A 21280-nucleotide genomic window follows, 5' to 3' on the forward strand; every position below is an offset into this window, starting at 1 on the left:
TACTTTAAAATATAAACAAAAATGAACACACTGTAGTGAGCTGTGGCTGTCAGGAGCAGCTATGCGAACTACCTATCTTTTTATTTTTTATAGATAATTACTGACGCAAAGCTGAAAGCAAAATTTTGTTTAAAGGCAGAAGGTTTTTTGCCTTGATGCATTCTATGCATTAAGGGAAAAAATAAAACAACTGAGTGTAGCACACCCCCCCCCCCCCCAAGTCTCCCCCTTTTACTTACCTGAGCCCCATCTCAATCCAGCGATTGTGCATGAAAGCAGCGGCTCTCCTGGATCTCTCTCTTCATTGGCTCACACAGCAGCAGGAGCCATTCTCTCCTGCTGCTGTCAATCACAGCCAGTAACCCAATGGGGAGACAGTGGGGAATGGGGCCGAGCCGTGCGGTATGTGTGTGAATGGACAATGTCCAGGATTGCCACCGGGGGACCCAAAAAGAGGATCAGGGCTGCTCTGTGCAAAACCATTACACAGAGCAGGTAAGCATAACATGTTTGTTATTTAACCACTTCCAGTCCAGACACTTTTACCCCCTTCCTGTCCAGGCCAATTTTCAGCTTTCAGCACTATCACACTTTGACAATTGCGCGGGCATGCAACACTGTACCCATATGAATTTTTTAGCATTTGTTCGAGACAGCTAAAGCTTTATTTTGGTGGTATTTATTCACCACTGGAATTTTTATTTTTTTTGCTATGTAAATGAAAATGTCCAAAAACGCTGAAAGTTTTTTTCTTATAAAATTTAGCAAATAGTATTTCATCATAAATCTTGTCCAAAATTTATTCCGTTATTTTTTTAGTAAAAAAAAAAAACCCAAATTAGTTTATGAACAAAAATGTATTATTTTTAAACTATATATATATATATATATATATATATATATATATATATATATATATATATATATATATTATTTTTATTATACTGTCACCCTAGCATGGTGGCACTGTACTACTTGTGGGGGGTGATGAAGATTTTTTTTTTTTCACTGATTGGTTTTACACCCATAAAGGCTGTAAAAGCAATCATTTCTCCTTCTCTCTGGCTGCATTCTTGCAGCCATTGAGAACTACTGTGTGAGCTGTGATTGGTCATTCACAGATTTCACACGTAAGCAATGATGTCAGAAGTGACATCTTGCTTACTACTCTGCATGTGATCACTGATTGGCCAATCAGTGATCACATGATTGGGACCTCGCACAGAGGTCCCGGCTGACGATTGTTATTCCACTGTGTCGGAGGACACAGCGGGCACCGGATCGCAGTGCTGCATGCTCCCAGGGAGCACGCACAAGCAGGGTGCGGGGAGGCCGTTTATAAAACGGCCACCTGATCCAGCACTGTCACCGTCCAGCCGTTTATATACATGGGCCGGACAGGAAGTGGTTAAAAAAAAAAAACAACCTCTTTAGAATCACTTTATTTTTCCTATTTAACTCCTGGTTATCTCTATCATCTCTAAACCCAAGAAGAAAATTTTCAAATACTGCAGATTACTTACTATTCCTTAGATATTGAGGTTGCATTTGTTTACTCTCACTTTTTTTCCCCCCTATTTTTTCACTTGACAATTTATGCCAGTTGTAGGATGCCAGCGCTAGGAGAAACTTGGTTACCCTACGACAAAGTATTTTAGGACTACAGAATGCCACATGCCCCCTCCTCCCTATTTTCCTTTTCTATAATATGTGGGGAAGGGGCTTTGTTATCCAGAGATAGCTGGGAACAATGCTAACTGATAGAGGCGCAAAGCAGAGGACGTTATCGGTTCACAAGACTTTGAAAGGATCAACAACACCACTACAGCTATATTGTGAAAATAAAGATGATTGTCACCATGGATTATGCAGGCCATAGACGGGTCGTTTATCGGCCGAATTTTTGTCCGCACAAAAAATCGGTCGATATTCACGCCGTTAGTGGGGCCAGCCCGTCGGCTGTTTTTTGTGGATCTTCTCATTTATTTTTATCGGTCATGCTGGAAAATCCACGAAAAACTGACGTTTTTTGTGGACATTGGTGGCGGCATCGGCAATGGCACCGACTGTTTTTTTTTTTTTGTTTTTTTTTGTTTATCGGCCAACAATTAAGCCAATAACCGGCCCGTCTATGGCCTGCATAAGGCTTTCTGCAGGTTTTGGAGGGCAGTTTACATTCTACTTTAGAGAGCAGCAAGACGTGACTTACTCCATGTATTGGGAGCACACTGTACAAGCAAACTATATGTAGTGAATGCAGCCACTGTACAAATTGGCCACGTGCACTGAAAATTCTTCATAGGTGTCATGGGGCAACACAGACAGTTGTTTCAGGATCTTTGATAGACAAGGAATACTGTCTGTTCATGGAAAAGATAAATAATCTGGATTTTTAAATTCACCTCTTAGTTCTTTTTTCCTATGCTGTACCTTTTTTCACTTTCATTCTCTAGATTTTTGTCACTTCGGTTTTATATTGTTGAATGTCTGTGTAATTTTCCATCTTCATTTCTTCCCTTGCAGCCAGCACCAGGCGTGCTTTGGTAGACCAGAAATCCTCAGTTATAAAACACAGCCCTACAGTAAAGCGGGAATCTCCTTCCCCACAGGGTAGAGCGAACAATTCCAGGTAGGACTATACTTTCTTTTATTGCGAAACTATTTTGTCATTAAAATAATATAGAAAAGGATATAAAAAGCAACAATATGCAAGTGATAACTGTTATGCCAAAGCGTTCTGTCAGTGGCTGACAAGTGTGTACTGATCTTATTATAGAAATAAGGTAGTTATTTTAAGTGGCAAGAGAGAAACTGTAATTCTTTTTGCTAATGTAAACTTTTTGTAAAAGTAGACAGTTATAAAAAGTGATCAGAGTGTCTCTTTATAGAGAATTTTTCAGCTAGATTGGGTGACATTGTTGAAAGGATTAAATGGAATATAACTGAATCCATTTTGTATACACTAATACAAGATGCTAGTTTAATATACATATATGAGATATGTGCACACTAACAAAACTGTCTGTCAGCTTCATGTAGAAATGAGTGTTTTTGCAAACCGTACAAAAAAGCAGATAAGGTTTACTCTCACTTCTGAAAAGTTTTAACCACAACTTGGGTGTTAGGTCAGATTACAGCCATGGTCTGGGCGATAGAGCAGATATGGTATGATAGATAAAGCAGAAGAGTGAAAATGCAAACCTCATACAAATAATTGTTGAGTTAAGGTAAAACAATGTACACGTATTTGATTGGAAGGTCTGAGGGTGTGTTTGCCTAAAGACTACAGTATAATAACCCTGATGTTATGCCAATAAAACTGAAGAGTTTGCAATCGCAACTGAGGTGATTTGAGTGCATTCACTTTCCGAGATCTCGTAGCTGTGTCCAGGTGTGACCGTTGGTATCTTGAGGGGGCCCCCAAGGAACAGGAAAAAGACCACCTACCTACTTTCAATTGTCAACACATATGTCCGTGCCGTCTGCTGTTGGGTAAAATGAGCAACAAAGGTTGAAAAAACTGTCCCTATAGCTCTTGTTCCTCTGATTATCTGGCAGCACCTTAACCTGGCCTGATAGCCACCTCTTAAAATGTTCTCTACAGCAACGCTCAGACTAAAAAAAGTAGAGGCAACACTGTGGCCATTTAGCGTCCATTCACATTGCTTGCATGCTAAATGCTCTGTTTTGGCGTGCCAGCAGCTATCTGTTTTGGGCTGCAGTGAAGCATGATAGTGGGCAGTATGATGCAAGTGTTAGCACATTACACTATTTCCCTTTTCTTTTTTTTTTTTTTCTTGTCATCGTTATATGAAGTGATGCTTCATTAATGCAACCGTACAGCAGCACAGTTCCTTTCTATTTGCTGTCAAAAAAATTCAGTATGTCTGCATTTTATCCCATCCCGCTGTACTACACCTGAAGGCTATGTTGCAGTGAGAATGGGGCACATAGAAAACAAGTGATTTTCCCCCCAGCCCGCACCCCCTCCCCCCACCCTCCCATTCTCTCCATCACGACCAACAACGCCACCATCAGTCCCACCCCGCAAGCCAAAGTCCTAGGTGTTGCTCTAGACTCAAGCCTGTCCTTCCAACCCCATGTCCAATCACTGGCAAACTCATGCAGGCTCCACCTTTGCAACACCTTCAAGATACGTACGTTCCTAACCCCAGACACTACTAAACAACTCGCTCACGCCCTTATTATCACACGTCTGGACTACTGCAACTCCCTCCTCACCGGCCTACCCCAACACACGCTATCACCGCTTCAGTCTATCCTGAACTCAGCGGCCAGACTTATCCACCTTACCAACCACTCCGCTTCTGCCACCCCCCTCTGTCATTCCCTCCACTGGCTTCCGATTGCCCAACGTATAAAATTATAAACTACTAACACTGACGTACAAAGCCATTCATAACGCTGCCCCAAACTACCTCACCGACCTGATACCCAAATACCACCCAACCCGTACTCTTCGCTTCTCACAAGACCTCCTACTTTCCTCCTTCCCTGCCCGCCCATGTGAATTTAGCCTAAATCAGGTTAGAAGGTCACCTCTGGGTCAGCACAATCAAAATAGGAATATATTGTTTGAAAGCGAGAACTGTTCCTTCCAAGGAGAGTTGTGCCCCTCTAGCAGGTTGTAAACAGCATGGCATTTTGGTGAGACCTGCCACACATTTCCACTTGTCAGATGTAATTTTTTTATTTACAGGTCTTACCCTCTGAAATGTACAACCGTGACACTTAAAGTGGAGCTCCACCCAAAAGGGAAAGTTCCTCTTAAAGCCTTTGTCCCCCGGTCTCCATTAAGGATTCACACCTTGGGGAAGCGGGTACCCAAATTTGACAGGTACCCGCTCCCACTTCCACTGCAATCGCCTAGGGCCCTAGGCAATCAGAAACGGGAGTTGTCCTCCCTCCCCGTAGTCCTCTGGAACACGTGACAGGCCCCAGAAGACTACGGGGCCATTCACAAAGCACAGCGCTACTCATGCATGCGCAGTGTGCACCCGGCTGTGAAGCCACAAGCTGTCACAGCCGGCTGCCCACTTTGAAGATGCCAGTGCCAGGGAGAGAAGACGGCTGGTGAAACCAGCCGTGGTGAGGACACCGTTGGACTGAGGGACAGGTAAGTGTCTGTATTTTAAAAAACAGAAGCTACAATTTTTGTAGCTGCTGACTTTTTTTATTTATTTATTTTTTTTTTCAGGTGGAACTCCACTTTAAAGTGGAAGGCAAGTGAAAACCTAACTAAGCCTAAACCTACTCCCACCCCTATTCTAAGCCTCTTCTATCTACCCTGTAAAAGGAAAGATTCCTATACTTACCTATTCTGAAGTCATTCCTGTCACATGATCTCGCCAACAGCTGGCTTCAATGAAGAGGAAACCTCACCAAAAAAGGCTGCAGACTGGGCGATTATGCCACTAATAAGCTTAGTATGGGGCATCCGTTGTCGGCTGTCCCTTTTCACTGAAGCCAGCGCTGGGACGCGATCATGTGACCGGACCGGAGCGACTTCAGAGTACACATGTATAGACCTCTTCCCTTTTACAGGGTAGATGGAATAGGCTTAGAATGGGGGTGGGAGTAGCTTTAGGTATAGTTAGTTTTTTACTTGCCTTCTACTTTAATTTTTGTGTATTCAGTGACTGACCATTCCTGTTTTTATTTTTTTATTTTTGTTTTACTTTTGCAGTGAGAACCAGCAGTTTCTGAAGGAGGTGGCAATGAGTGTCCTAGAAGGACAAGGAGTAGGCTGGCTGAACATGAAAAAAGTGCGCCGCCTATTGGAAAGTGAGCAGCTGCGTGTTTTTGTTCTGAGCAAACTAAATAGGTCCATACAGACAGAAGAGGATGCTCGCAATGATGTAATCCAGGAAGTGGTGAGTTTCCCATCACCTTGTCATTTTTTTTTTTTTCCATGATGTCAAACTTTTATCATGTAAAAATGCATTTTGGTAGAAGTTAAGAGTACAATATGGGAAAAATAAAATGCTGTTATGTATAGACCTTTAAAACCCAAATGAACTTTCAGTTTAAAGGAGGACTGAAGTTTTGCTTTAAGAAATGGTGAGCAGGCAGGCTTTCATTGTGGAAGTGACATAGTCTCTTTTGCAGTAAAATGCTCCTGCCTGTCTACTTGCTGTATTCTCCTCCAGTGCTGTAAACTCAGCTGTGCTTGTGCAGCTCAGCTTCAAGTGCCAGGCTGGTCTGAGTGCTGGGATGAGTAGCTTCTGTGCATTTCTCAGAAGTGACGTCCTTCCCCACTGGCCAATGAAGAGGCTGAAAACCAGTACTCGGAAGAAGATACTGGATCCAGGGAGGGAACCATTGGACAGGTGAGAACTGAATCTTTAGTTATGCTTTAAGTCAGCTAAATACATTTCAGGCCATCAAAACAAAAGGTGTGCAGAGTCTTGCAGTTGGTTTTCCCTAGAAAGCAGCCACATCCTTAGCAGAAAATCCTGTCCTCTGCCAGCATGCTGTAGAGAAGGATCCTTGCTTTCTGTGTGGAAGCAGTGGTGTCTTTGCAGAGGTCCGACACATCCCTTGCTTCAGATTACCGTGTGTCATTCGCTATAGCAAGGTGCCTTTCAGTAGTTCATTCTTTTCTCTGTGTCTTTCTGTAGGAAATCAGCAGGAAAGTATACAAGGGCATGCTAGATATGCTGAAGTGTACAGTGTCCAGCCTGGAGCAATCGTATGCCAACGCAGGGCTGGGGGGCATGGCTAGTATCTTCAGCTTATTGGAAATTGCTCACACTCATTATTACAATAAAGGTATGTCCTACTGTGACTGTACTGAATAGCAGGGTAGTATGTTCTTGTGTAGTATTTTTTTTATTGGAGGTGCTTTGTGTTATCTAGACTGTTCTATTAACACTTGTTTACAATCTACTAAATAACATTCACTTTTTTTCCCTCCCTTTGCTGTTCCCCTTCTAATGCTGTACCCTTACATTTCTTCTTGTCTTTATATTTCTACCTCGCTGTCCCTCAATCTCCTTCTCCCTTTCTTGTATGTTTTCCACTCCTCTCTTTTAAGAACCTGAGAAAAGGAAGCACAGTCCTTCTGCCGATGGCACTGTGACACCCGTGTCTAGGGATTCTATCACCATTCAGCGAGGAGAGACTAGACCCACTCCCCAGCTGCCCCCCCAGCAGCTCCTTCCCCGCCCATCGGGCTCCGCGGGCCGGGGGGCACGAGAGTTTGATACACGGAGTCTGAAGGAAGAGAATTTTGTGGCCTCCATTGGTGTGTATAGACCAGAAGCAAAGGGTACAATGAGGCAACGCTCTCAGGGTATCACCGCATCTCACACCTCCGGCATCACTGCTCGCTCCTTGCCGCACCCCATTACCGTCCTCTGTTTCAACTCATGGTCACACTGTCCTTTAAAGGTTTCTTTTTGTCTGTCCTATAACTGTAATCTCTTCCACCTTCCTGGTATGGTAACTAGACGGGTCATATTCAGTCCTAGTGGCATTGAATCAGTGATTGTTAGATAGGAAAACAAGTGGGCAGGTAGCTGAAAAAATGCATGATCTATACCAGGGGTCTCCAAACTTTCGAAAGAAAGGGCACGTTTACTGCCTTCCAAACTTTAGGGGGCTCCACCTGTGGCCAGTGGGCTCAGAAAATGCCCTGGCATCAGTGGGGGTAAACAATGCCAAAGGCTTGGTGGTCAATGGGATTTAAAAAAATGAGTTGTCAGTGGGAGGGATAGTGCCCAATCATTGGTGCCAGCGAAAGGAATGGCGCCCCAGAGGGCAGATAAAGGCAAGAAAGGGCCACATCTGGCCTGTGGGAGCTGCAGTTTGGAGGCCCCTGGTCTATACCAAGAGTAATTGTGGCAACAGTTGGATACAGTTTAAAACTTCCAGGTTATAAATTGTGAGGTTGAGGTAAAAGCTTTTGTCTGTTCTTTCAAAAAGATCAGTTGTCCTTCAGGTGCTGCAGCATCTTCTGCATTGTATGAGGGAGTAGATTTTACAATTAAGACATGTGGAACGTTGCACAGTTGCTGCAGGACCCTGGGTAGGGATGTGACGGCCTTGGGACCTTAAAACAACCCTTTCGCCTCTTTGGACCGGCTAAGAAAACAAATATTGCTAGCTTTAGGCACTTGTGATGCGATGGAGCCTGCATTACACTTCTAGTCAAGATGGCATTAACCCACCCTCTGTTTGCTAAGCCCCTCTGCTCCATAAAGTAGCAAAATATAGAATGGCAGAGGACCGGGCTTAGTCACGTTAACAAAGTTCAAAGCCCTGTATACAGTCTGACCTTAGATTGCAGAGGCTCAGCTAGGAACAGGGATTCCTAGAAAGTTTATAAACTGATACTTTTAGGGACCTCAAACAGTCTGTACTTCACTAATAGTGTTAGTATAGCCAAAGAACCGAACAGATTCTCTTACATATAAACTGATGACTAGTCCAAACACAGAGGTGTTCATATGTCACTCACTTCTCATATTCTTTTTCTTTATAATTTATTTAGCTTGGAGTTTTCTCCTCAACAATTGAACTTTCTACGTATTTGCTAATAATCATTGAACTTGGCAGTAGCTAGTTGGTGCAGCCAGTTCTCCTTTGTTATAACAAACACAAACAGGTATGGTTTCACTGTACCAATAAAGGTGCTATTAGGCCAATTTACAGGAACCTGGAGCAAATAGGTGAAGCCATGGGATCTGTCAGTAGCTCAACCTTGGCTCCAGGTTTAGGGTGAATTCACACAAACTGCATGACAGGCGTTTTACTGCATTGTAAAATGCCTGTCACTGCAAGGACACACAGGAAACAATTGTTTCCTTTGTGTCCAGTTCGCACTGCAAAGCAACCTAGGGCTGCGCTAAAATGCAGACATGCTGCATTTTATCACAGCGCACCATGCCGAACCGTTTGGCAATGTGTAGCACCGCACATTGCTGTGAATGAAGCGTGCGTTTTGTTCACTTCACATAAAGTTTGTGCAAAACAACAAAAAGCTGCTATGCACTAAATCACACATCACACTGCCCCCTACTACAGCCAGGAACAGAGAGCTGCCAAAGTGGTAAAGCGCTCCGGCTGCTCTGCGTTCCTGTGTGAAATCAGCCTTGAAAAATCAGCCTTGAAAAATCAGCCTTGAAAAATCAGCCTTGAAAAATCAGCCTTGAAAAATCAGCCTTGATAAATCAGCCTTGATAAATCAGCCTTGATAAATCAGCCTTCACAAATCAGCCTTTTTATTACTGTAGGGAAGGTTAGCTGCATAGAGGGGCTTATTGTAGTCTCTGCCATTACTGTTGCAAGGTGGGTTGGAAGTGGTGTCAGAATTAAAGCCGAGACTAGCTGCTTTCTGTCCTCCAGGCTCCTCCTGACTCTGTGAAGTTGCTTCAGGCTTGAAAGCATTTCAGATATTAATCACTTCCTCACACACACCCTCACACACACCCCCTCACACGCACACACATATATATATATATACATGCACACACATATGTACACGTGTGTGTGTGTGTGTGTGTGTGTGTGTGTATATGTATGTATGTATGTGTGTGTGTGTATATATATATATATATATATATATATATATATATATATATATATATATATATATATATATATATATATATATATATACGCGCACACACACATATATTACAGTCACATCAGTCCCTAACCCTCAAGGGGTGTACAATCTAAGGTCCATAACTCACATTCATACATACACATACTAGGGACAATTTAGACAGACAGGATCCAGTTAACCTACCAGAATGTCTTTGGAGTGTGGGAGGAAACTGGAGTACCCAGAGGAAACCCATGCAAACTCCAGGCAGGTGGTGCCGTGGTTGGGATTTGAACAAACAACGCTAGTACTGCTGGGCGGAAGTCCTAACCATTTAGACTGTGTGAAAGGTTTTGTATTTAGCATGAATGTAGTAAAGCTGGTGGACTTCACTCCTTTTAGTTTAAGTGCAGTGTAAATAGTTTCCTGTAGATATCCGTGTAGTCACTCTTCTGGTATAGTTATATAAATGGTACTTTATCAGAATAGGTGCAGTTTAAATGGTCATATGCCAATATAGATGACATATACTGTTGGTAATCCAGTTGGCTAGTGTAGATACTTGGTAACAAAATATGCTAAGGTTTGTCTTGTGTATATGTGAATGTGCAATTAAATACTGTGGAAGTAAGGCTGATGGTGAGGTTTCTATTGGCAGTGTAATCATGGTGTACTGTTTGAGTATAGGCTGGTTGTGTGGTTGAGATGGTGGAAGTTTTGATGAATGTCTTTAAGTAGCAGGGATGTAACATTATCATAAGTAATAAACGTCATTTATAATGTCTGAAGGAATGTAACGCTTTCCCCTTTCAATCAGGCAGTTCCTGCTGCTTATGTTTTTTGTGTAGGATTAGAGTGTTAAAGTGTTAACCCCGGACCCTGCAGTCACTATATCTGGTCTCCCACGGTACACAGAACATGGAAGGGCAATGATTTTAGTAAATATAAACTGCTAAATACCTTTTCTCATCAGCAGTTAGAGCAGTCTTGTGACTTCAGCAGAGCACTGGTTGAAGCTTGTAGGAGCAGTTTTCTTTCAACTCTAGGAGGGTACAGAACCCCTGACCTCTGTCTGGGCAGTGCTGATTGGCCCTGTGATGATCACATGCACTCTCCCAAGGAAAAAAAAACACCTCTCTAGCACTACACACTAAACTGAGCATGTGCATGTGGCTACGGGTTCAGTCTGTCTTATCAGATGGACATTTTAACAAGAGGGGGCAAATCGGGACCAAACGGCTTTTTTACACAATGCAGAGGATTAACCCCTTAGATTCCACAGTGAATATAACAAGCATGCTTTACTGCATATACAGACTGATTTTACTGTTGTGGGTTTAGTAACACTTTAAAGCTAAAATATATAGTCATAAAGAATACAAATCAAATTTATATGCACAGAATGCCTTTACAAACCCAGCTATTACCTTGCAAAAAAGTAGCAGGAACATCATTGTGCAGTTTTTAGCCTGTGCGGAGAGCAAAGTTGTGGGAGGGACTTAGTAGGCTCCACCTGTACTATACTATAGATGGGGGTGGATACAAGACCAGTCACACTGCACAAGGTGAAAAAGCAGCAGTAACAGGCCTTTAATACAGGAATCTCCTGCATATAGGCAAAGTTTCACACTGGATTACTGCACAGACATGGAAGAAATTCACAAAGAACACCAGGAGTATGGTAAGAGCACATGTGCTTCTTGTATTTAGAGGAGATTTGCTTACCCCAAAGTTCAGCTTGAAAGGATAAGTTCACCTTTCATAACATGTTACATGCTACACACATATTAAGGGTGCAACATATGGCATGTTATGAATAGACCAGGCCCCAATTCCCTGCTTTGACAGCTAATGGGGGATCTTCTCCCACTAGCTATCAAAATTTTTAAAATACATGGCCTTTCCCTGCCCATCTTCGTCACTCATTCTCAGTCCTCTGTGAATGAGAAACTAAAAGTCCTGACAGCCTTAACTGCTGTCGGCTTGTAGTTCTCAATGAACTACTACGGCACTGTGCAGCACCACGGTAGTTTGATTTTTCCTGTCATTATATCTGCTTGATCGTACATCCCGTATGGGCAAGCAGATATACTGACAGGTCTGCAGGAGACGTGCATGGTACCAGGGGCGGACTGACCATTTGTAAACTCGGGCACTGCCCGAGGGCCCGGGGTCAGGGGGCCCCATGAGATGCCCCTGGTACCTTTCATAGGCTTTTTTGAGTGTAGTTGGAGTATGGGTGAGGACATGGGCCCCATGATCCCCTATTGCCCGGGGGCCCCATGAGTTGTTAGTCCGCCTCTGCATGGTACCAGTGAATAGCTGGTTGCTGGTGCAATGGTTTACAGGCTCCTGAAACAAAAAATAATCCATGCACATTTTTTTTTTTTTTTACCTGCAAAAAAATTTGCTTTTATTTTTTTTAGCAAAAGGTGAACGTATCCTTTAGGTTTCCTCCTATAACTGCATTCTGCCTGCCAGCATATTTAATTGTGATGCATACTTTGGTAGTGGCTGCATCCATCGCACAGTGGTGTGAATGTAACATGAATTTTTCAGTCACTAGTTATATTATTATTTATCCTGTTGGATGCCAAAATTCGCTTCCCCTGTTTTCAGGCCAGTGAAGCTTTCTCAATGTCAGTGTAGGTGTTTTATTACACAGCTTTGTACACATGCTTGCAGATGGGACACTGTGGTAGAGAATAATTGCAATTTACACGCCACATGCACTAAGCTGGAATGAGGACTGCCATACCTATGAGAGGACTGCCCCACCTGAAACAAAGTGTATAGACAAGGCAGTCTGGTAGAAAGTCTAAAATGCTGGAAGGAAGACCCTGCTGGCCTGGGCCTAACTGGAGGGAACTCTGTATGCAGCCAGTAATGTACACGGTTAGTGTGGTCACATGACAGTGATCTGATATATTTTGGTGTGACTGCAAACGTCTCTGCAAAATACATAGTTAGCACCCATCTACTTTGAGTAAAGCATCACCTGTTTGGTAATATTTCCCAGACATAAGATAGATAAGGGACTTTTTACTTCCATTGGGTACAAACAAAAAACAATACTATGAATTTTATGCTTTTATTACATTTTTGGGAGATAGTTGTTTTTTTTGTTGTTTTTTTTTTATAACTTTTTTTTTTTTTGGTTGGTAGTTGGGTGTTTTATTTTTGTCTTCATCTTTGGTCAGATTCTGTATGAAGAGGCTTTGTCCTGAGTTTTAGGCTTCTGCACCCACCTTTGGGTTTTGTATAGAAAATGGAAATGTTAGGTGTTTTTTCACAGAGTAGGAGACGGTTGCACAACCACTGGTGCCTCCTGTTTACTGCTAAGTTTTGGGCTCTCTTCATATGTGGTATTTCTGTTGATTGCCATAAGTTCTATCACAATATCAATTTGGTCTGGTAAGAAGCTCATCTTTTTGGGTGATATATGCACAAGCACTGAAATATGAGCATTTTGCACTTTTTCTTGAGCATCTGGAAGGACTTTATTTGATATATTTAGATTATTTTTGATTGAGTGATCTGCACTTTCATTTGAAGTTTGATAATTGTTTAGTGAGAATGATTATTATATCACTGTACTATATTTACTGTTGAGTAAGGTTTTATATGCACTTTTTCTCACTTTGCACATTTTTGCTTTTTGCACAGTTTTGTGTAGATTTTGATATCTTGATATTTGTTTAAATTTTATTTGTATTCTTTAGGATCCAGCATTCAGGGTTTCTCAGTGCAGCAGTCTGATTTTATATTATCCAAGCAGGAGAGTTTAAGATAGTTAATTTGCAGCTGTGATATTTCTACTGTATGTGTCATAATGTTAGGGAAAATCTGATTTGGATATAGGCAACACGCACGCAAGTTGATCACGCACTTAAAAAGTCACCATGGGGTTTATTTACTAAAGCTGGAGAGCCAAGATCAGACTCCCTTCTGCATAGAAACCAATCAGCTTCCAGGTTTTATTGCCAAAGCTTCATTGAACAAGCTGAGGTTAGAAGCTGATTGGTTTCTATGCAGAAGGGAGTCTGATTTTGGACTCTCCGGCTTTAGTAAATAAACCCCCATGTGTCTCTGTGCATCGTGTGTATGTATGGATGTAGTATGAAATTCAAACCGTGTGGTGGAGTGTGCTTCCATTTTGTGTTGAGTGTTAACATGTCCAAACCACTGTTGGTATCTTATGTTGTCTTCATTCCTGGTGTGATTTTTATGTTGCATATTCTGTTGGATGAGGACCGTAATTTACCTACATGGATGTCCAGCTTGGGAGTCTTTGTCTCAGAATACAGTGAGATGCAGTTATTTTCTCCACATATGTAGAAAGATGCAGGTTGTAGTTCTCCATCTTATTAGAATATAATGAGCAATGTTGGCCATGATTTAACTGTTGTATATAGGGTAGTTAGTTTATACTGGGGTATGCTTAATTATGTTGTCCTATGTATATATACCTCTGAGTATATATGCATATATAAATGTATATTTATGTATACCACGTGCACATACATAAATATAATGTATTGGCTACTAATTGTGCCCTTTTCTCTCTAACACTTTCTTGCCATTACCCTTGTGCTCATGTAGTGACCTTTTTGTGAACACTTTGCACCCCTTCCTCTCCCCTATAGTGATGTAGTGGGTGAGAGATCTCTGTGTCCATTTATAGCCTGTCTGATCCACATCTGACTCTCTCTGTCTTTCTCTCCTGCTTGCAATGCATCTTGGGTAGAGTTGTGGAACAAGCATCGGGAAGTGAAAAAGCAAAAAGCTATGGATAAACCGAGTAAGAATCCAGAGAAACCCCCCAAACCTTTCCCAGATCTGCCAGCAGGGTGGTCCTAGGGTTCTAAGCCTCAGGGCATGCCCATGTGTCCTGCTTTAGTTTAAGCTTCTAGTACAGTTTTGAAACAAATTGCACAGGCCACCCCAAAACAGTAGATTCCAGTTGTTGGCACTAACTTTTCTCTAAATGTGAGGATGAATCCTTAAAAAGGATTAAAGTTGCACACTTGATGTTGATAAGTTATTCGGTGGGTAGACATTTGCTGTTAGGGTTCATTTTTTATACACATTAACTGTTAACAAGTTTGTTAATATCACTTTTCTTTGCCAATTTTTTTTTTCTGTGCTTTGAGATTTCTTGTCACAGGCCCAAACCAGTGCAAATAAGGCTTTGTTTACAATTTGGCCTTTTCGCAATTTAAAGTCTGGAAAAGCACATATTTAGAGTTCAGGACTGAGAAAGAAGGCATTAAGGAATCCTCTAGATGTGCATTTTGCTTTTCACATTTGACTACCTGGATTTTCCTAGGATTAAAGGATAAAAGTAAAAAAATGTGCATTTATTTATTTTTTTCTATGGAGCCTGCAGATCGTGTTTGCAATCTTGGGCTCCTGCAGACTCTCAACATAGCTGTCTAGCTGTACCTCGTACAAGCAGGCAGGCAGCTTTGAGCAGGAAGAATCAACTGACTAACAGGGTGCTCACCAGCATCCTAATTGTTCATTGAGAACTACAAGCAGTCATCTGCAACGGCTGATGGTACTTGTAGGCATTCATTAATGGGAAACTGTGAATGGATGTGTGGACTGAGCCCTGCACAGTCGCTATTTTCAAGTTGTGATAGCAGGTGCAGGGAGAAGATCCCCCATCCGCTCTCCCAAGGGGGCAGTGGATCGAGGAGGCAGTTGCAAGAACAGGAACATGTTACATGTTCCACCCAAAAAACGGGTGGAATATGCAACATGTTCCCAAAGGTGAACTTCTCCTTTAAGGGATGGGTAAGGTTTAGTTAAACATTAAGTGTTCACAGTGAGAGTATTGTTACTGCTACAGCATACAAAGACATTTAAGACAATTCTGTGCTTCCAGCTTTGTGCCAACAGTTTAGGAGAGGTCAGTCAAGACATGGATTGATTAGTTCATTACAGGAACTCAAGAAAGGGCCTACACAAAGCTGTGACCTCATTCCTATTGAACATCTTTCGGGTGTCTTGGAATGCAGATGTGAGCCAGGTCTTTTCATCTAGCATCAGTATCTGACCTCACAAATGCTCTTTTGGCTTAATGGGCTTAAATTCCCTCAAACACTTAACTCATGGAAAACCTTAACAGAAAACTGTTGGATGGGAGCAACTCTCATACTAATGCCCGTGATTTTGGACTGGAATGTCCAGCAGGTGGTATGGTGTAATGATGGGGTATCCCCCACACTTTTGGCCATATAAGGTACAGCTGTGCTCACAAGTTTGCATACCTTTGGTAATACTGTGTACTGTTTTTGAAGAAAACATGAGTGAGCTGGCAAAACACATTTATTTCTTATGGGATTCATATTCAACTGTAGGTCATAACAGAATTGCACAATCCTAAAACGAGACATGGCAACAAGTAAACAAATGAAATGACCCTTGTTCAGATGTCTGCATACCCTTAGTTCTTGCTACTGTTGTAGCACCCTCCTAGGCAGCTAGGGGGAGCTAGACTCCGATTTGTTAGAAGAACTGAGTAGCAGCCCAGATGTGATAGTCAGAGGGGTCAAATTGTTGTTAGGAGCTGAGAGGCTCTGCAGATCAGCCCTCTGACACTTCCCCCTGCTCTGGAACTTTTGGAGAAAGAGCCAGAAGCAATGGATGGGAGGTGAGGAGTGTCTCGTCTGTACTCTGAGGATCCTGGCCAATCCCCAACAGGAGGCTTGGCAAGGGACTAGGACAGAGTTTGGGTGGAAGATGAGGAAGTTAGGCTAAAGAACAGGAGCCTGGGAGGGGGCCCAGATGGAAAGAAGCTCACCTACAGGCAGTGGAGCTTGGAAGGAGGAAAGCTCAGGACTTCACCGGCCCCCAGAGCGAGGATCATCTGTGCAGCAGGGAAGGAGCTGCCCAGCTGAAGGGCCTGGTAGCAGTCACCAGCAGCACAGGAGAAGGACTGAGTGAGTAAACCTACACCCCCTGGGCCAGTAAGGGGAAAGAGGCACTCTAGTGGGAAACTGGATTAGCTATTTTGCCTGGGACTGTTTAATTGCAGTGGCAGGCCCTAGATCCCCTGCCCAGGGATTCACCCAGTACTGCTGGACGAGGAGAGGATTCATCTTTGGATTCAACTGGAGATGCTGACTAGCTCTCCAGTAGAGATATTTTGCTGTAAAGAGACTTCTATATAGTTCCAGGAAGTTTGTCCTCGGTTGCCATTCCCTTGGGCATCCCATACACCCCTTACCCCATCCAAGTTCAATCTTGTAATAAAAGTCCAAAAAAAACAAGCTCAAGGAGTGGTTACTGTGTCCCAGATGCAAGTCTCTGTGGAAAATGCGTATTGCCTGGCTGAGCAGGACTATAGGGGGACCCACAACTCAGCAACTCCTACTGGATAGTGCTACAATGTGTATTGCCCCCTTTAGCATTAATGACAGCGTGCAGTCTTTTGTAATGGTTGTCTGAGGCCCCAAATTCTTGCAGGTGGTATAAACTGCCTATTCGTCTTGGCAAAATGCCTCCAGGTCATGCAAAGTCTTTGGTCGTCTTGCATAAACCGCACATTTGAGATCTTCCTTGTGCTTAGGGTCATTGTCGTGCTGGAAAGTCCAAGAACATCCCATGCGCAGTTTTCATGCAGAAGAATGCAAACTATCTGCCAGTTTTTTCTGATAACATGCTGCATTCATCTTTCTATCAATTTTCACAAGATTCCCCATGCCTTTTAGAGCTCATAAAGAACATCAGTGAGCCACCACCATGCTTTACAGCGGGGATGGTACACTTGTCACTGTAGGTCTTATTGACCCCTCTCCAAACATAGCGCTTGGTTGTGACCATAAAGCTTTATTTTGGTCTTCTCTCCCCAGATTGCAGTGTGCCAGAAGCTGTGAGGCGTGTCAAGGTGTTGCTTTTTTTGTGACATTGGCACAGTAAAGGCTTCTTTCTGGCAACTCGACCATGCAGCTCATTTTTGTTCACGTTTCATAGTATTATGCTCCTTGGAACAACCTTACTATCTTTTTCCAGAGTAGCCAGTATTTCTCCTGACAATACCTTTTTCTTTGGATTTTTCTTTGTATCCCGAACAATTCTTCTGGCAGTTGTGGCTGCAACTTTTTGTTGGTCTGCTTGACCTTGGCTTGGTATCAAGCAATCCCCGAGTTTTCCACTTCTTTAATAAGTGATTGAACAGTACTGGCTGGCATATTCAAGACTTTGGATATCTTTTTATATCATTTTCTACCTTTATAAAATTCCATTATCTTGTTATGGAGATCTGCTGACAGTCCTTTTCTGCTCCCCATGGCTCAGTATCCAGCCTGCATCCACGTGAGAGCAAACAACCTCATTGACTATTTATACACAGACACTAATTGCAATTTAAAAAGCCACAGATGTGAGAAATTAACCTTTTAATTGCCATTTTAACCTGTGTGTGTCACCTTGTGTGTCTGTACCAAGGCCAAGCATTGCAGGGTATGTGAACTTTTGATCATGGCCATTTGGCTCCTTTTTAAATCATAATAACAGAAATCACCCAAACAACTCTGTGATAATAAATGGCTTCATGTGATGACTATCCTGAAAAAAAAAAAAACAATTTTTTTGGCATGATCAGACATATTTTCAATGCCATCATTTCACAATTTCTGCCAGGGTTTGCAAAATTTTAAAGCATAACTGCATGCACTGGCTGCCACCTTCTGGGAGGTTTTAGCCGTTTTCCTAGTGATTACACTATTGCAGTGCAGCATAGAAATTGTAGTTTCTTTCATTGCAGACATTGAACAAAGCAGGTTTGTGGGATCTATGCCTTGACTGATGTGGTTTGTGGGCATGTTGCTATCTACAATGTTCAGTACATTGTACAGATAACTTCAATGTAAACGCTGCAATCTTTACACCTGCCTGGACCTGTGATGATTTACTTTAAAGAAGCACGGGATGCTTTATATCCCCAGATATGTTGAATCGGTTAATGTGTTTAAAAATACAGCTAGCAAGCATAGCTTCCTTATTAGACAGCAGCAGCTCGGGTGTTACACAACATGTGCACTAAGGAAAGGGAAGGTTTGTATACTAAAGGTATTGGTTAAAAATCCAAAGCAGTGAGGACAAATTATAGAAATGTATTTAGCAGTTCGCCTTTTCTCACACTTTGATATGCCAATTCAAATTAAAACCTAAAAATCGATCCGGTAGTGATCACAACGATCCGGTGGCCACAACCGAGATTTTCTCTGGGCAGCTTTTTCATTTTAGGGGTTCTGTTGGTTAATAGAAGGGTGATGTACAAAATGTGAAAAAACTATAGGAACTTGTGCTGATGGAACAACATTATGCCAAGATATGTGATCTGAGAATGGCTGCTAGTTTGTCTTAATGCAGCGTTTTCAGGTGTAATCTGACAGAGGTATGTGGTTTTACTTTAGGCCCCATTCAGCAGTGCTGGCATACTGTGTGCATATGAGGCACTTGTTTTCATGCCTGAATGTCTACCCTGAGCTGCCTGTATGCAGCTTATGGAAGTAGATGAAGATGTAGTGGCTGCATAGACGAAGCCACATGTCAGAATTTGACAGGCATGCAACGTCAGTGTTTTGTTCAGCGTCGCTCAACCGCTCCTGCACGCCAAATTCTGACATGCAACTGTGTCCATGCAGCTGCTGCATCTGCATTCACTTCTATAGGCTGACTGCATGTAGCTTGGGGCAGATGCAGACACAAAAAAATTGCCTCCTGCTTGCAATATGGGTGTCAAAGCCTGTCTGAATGAGGCCTTAGGCATGTATCCACTTTAATTGAAAAAAGCTGAAGGCTATATACACCTGCTTTGTTGCTTGCAGCCTGTATCTGTCTTGCAGGGTTTTTATTTCACATTAGAAGTCATCCAGTAAGTAATGGACACTCTTATGAAAGAGTGTGTCTTCCTTAAAGCAAGCATTACATACCTATGTGGTTTGCCTTTATCAGTCACCTTCTGGTCTGGCTAATACACTGACCAATACACCGACCTACTCAGTTCAGTAAGGCTTAAGTTGCAGTACTGGGACAAGTGTGCATATATGTACCACCACATCAAAGGGTGACTTTTTTATGGGCTTGATATGCCACCAAAGTTTCTAGATTTGCTGATCTGCCATAGTTATGCCACCAAAGTTTCTAGATTTGCTGATCTGCATAGTTATGCCACCAAAACTTCTAGATTTGCTGATCTGCCATAGTTATGTCAGAACCAAATGATGACACCTAGAGTAGATTCTGCATAGTCTAGACCAGGGGTCTCCAAACTATGAGAGCCATACTGTGCAAATATTTGCTGGAGGAAAAAACAGACTTATAATTGAATATTTTCAATTTGGACCCTTTTTGTAATCCGTGATATGATACAGAATAAAAGAACTTTAGTAAGACTCCCCTTACATCAGTGTCTCCATCACGGTCCCTCTTTACATCAGTCTCCCTCCTCACTGTAAGGTTTTCAGAGTGGCATTGTGGCTGGGTAGGAGCCAGGCGGTGGAGCAGGTTAGGATGAAGGAAGTTTCATCCAGTGCATGCTGAGACAAGTACATGGTTGGTTAGTATCCCAACGTGGATAAAGGGAGATCATAGGCAGCCTCTGCTGATCTGAATCTTCAGTCTGAGCACATTGAGCATACTTCACTGACCCTAGCGGTGGGCTAGATGTGGAATTTAAAGAAACAAAATCATGTTATACTTGCCTGATCTGTGCAATGGTTTTTGCACAGTGTGGCCCCTATCCTTTTCTCCTTGGGTCCCCCACCAACACTCCTGGCTCCTCCTCCTTCTGAGTGCCACCTGCTAAGGGGGCACTCTTGTGTGCTCGCTACCGAGCCCCATTCCAAGTGTCTACCCCCCCCCCCCCCCCGCTCTCCCTCCTCACTGGCTGTGATTGTGTGATAGCTGCAGGAGCTGTCACCTCTTAGCCAATGAGTTGGCAGAGACCTGGGAGAGCAGCTGCTCTCATGCACAGCACTGGATCATGATTGAGCTCAGATAAGTATTTGCGGGGGGGGGGTAATAAGGTATACTGAAGGTATGGTTTTTTTATCTACATGCATAGAATGCATGAAGGTAAAAAAGCTTTCAGCCTTTAGAACCTATTTAACCTTTTCATGATATCAGACCCCCAATGGATTGCCAGACTTGTCCCCATATCCCTTCACCAGACTGTCAAAATCATGGCCACCTGTCCAGTTTGGGATGTGGTCGACCCCCACTGACGACTGATATTGGGGCATTTTCTACTTCTGCTGGCTATTGTCTAGCCCCTGTGAAGCCTGAAGGACATTAATTGAGACTGATTTAGATTTGAGGGCCCCTGGTCTAGATTAAACAGGGACTTTTGGAAATTATCTGCAAGAGAGTCCCCTTTTATTATGTCCTTGTTTAATGTTTAGAGAAACCATACTACTGAGGAAAAATCTCTTAGGATAGATCAAAGAAGGCAAATTTCCATCCAAGACGTTGTTCGTTGTTGGTTCTGAATAAAACTGGATGACTACTAGTACTCATAGGAAGCTGCTTTGTTCCTTAGAATAGATTGCAAGCATCAATTCGATAAGCTGGCAGATTTTCTATTGGTGAATGATTTGTTGGGGTTTCTTGTCTTAAGTTAGTAACTGTAGTGGTGAACTCACTCCTCCCCTCTCCTTCCTCCTTCCATCTTTCTGAGCTAACGCTTTTGAATCATGC

At 42.7% G+C, this 21280-nt stretch overlaps 1 protein-coding gene across 24 annotated transcripts in view; it reads left to right on the plus strand.

Moving 5' to 3' along the window:
- MADD (MAP kinase activating death domain) overlaps positions 1-21280 on the plus strand; it is a 174555-nt gene that overhangs the window by 101117 nt on the left and 52158 nt on the right. For 12 of the 24 annotated variants that reach the window (XM_089675779.1, XM_089675785.1, XM_089675775.1 and 9 more), the window contains 5 exons: positions 2524-2629; positions 5708-5894; positions 6642-6792; positions 7058-7267; positions 14319-14372. In XM_089675779.1, coding sequence (XP_089531905.1) covers positions 2524-2629; positions 5708-5894; positions 6642-6792; positions 7058-7267; positions 14319-14372 — 708 coding nt within the window. The remainder of the gene's footprint in view (positions 1-2523; positions 2630-5707; positions 5895-6641; positions 6793-7057; positions 7268-14318; positions 14373-21280) is intronic. The other 12 variants (XM_089675784.1, XM_089675792.1, XM_089675769.1 and 9 more) reach the window with 2 other exon arrangements.

Source organism: Staurois parvus, unplaced genomic scaffold, assembly GCF_062004578.1.
Source record: "Staurois parvus isolate SC_StPar_1 unplaced genomic scaffold, SC_StPar_1.0 ptg000159l, whole genome shotgun sequence".
NCBI lineage: Eukaryota > Metazoa > Chordata > Amphibia > Anura > Ranidae > Staurois > Staurois parvus.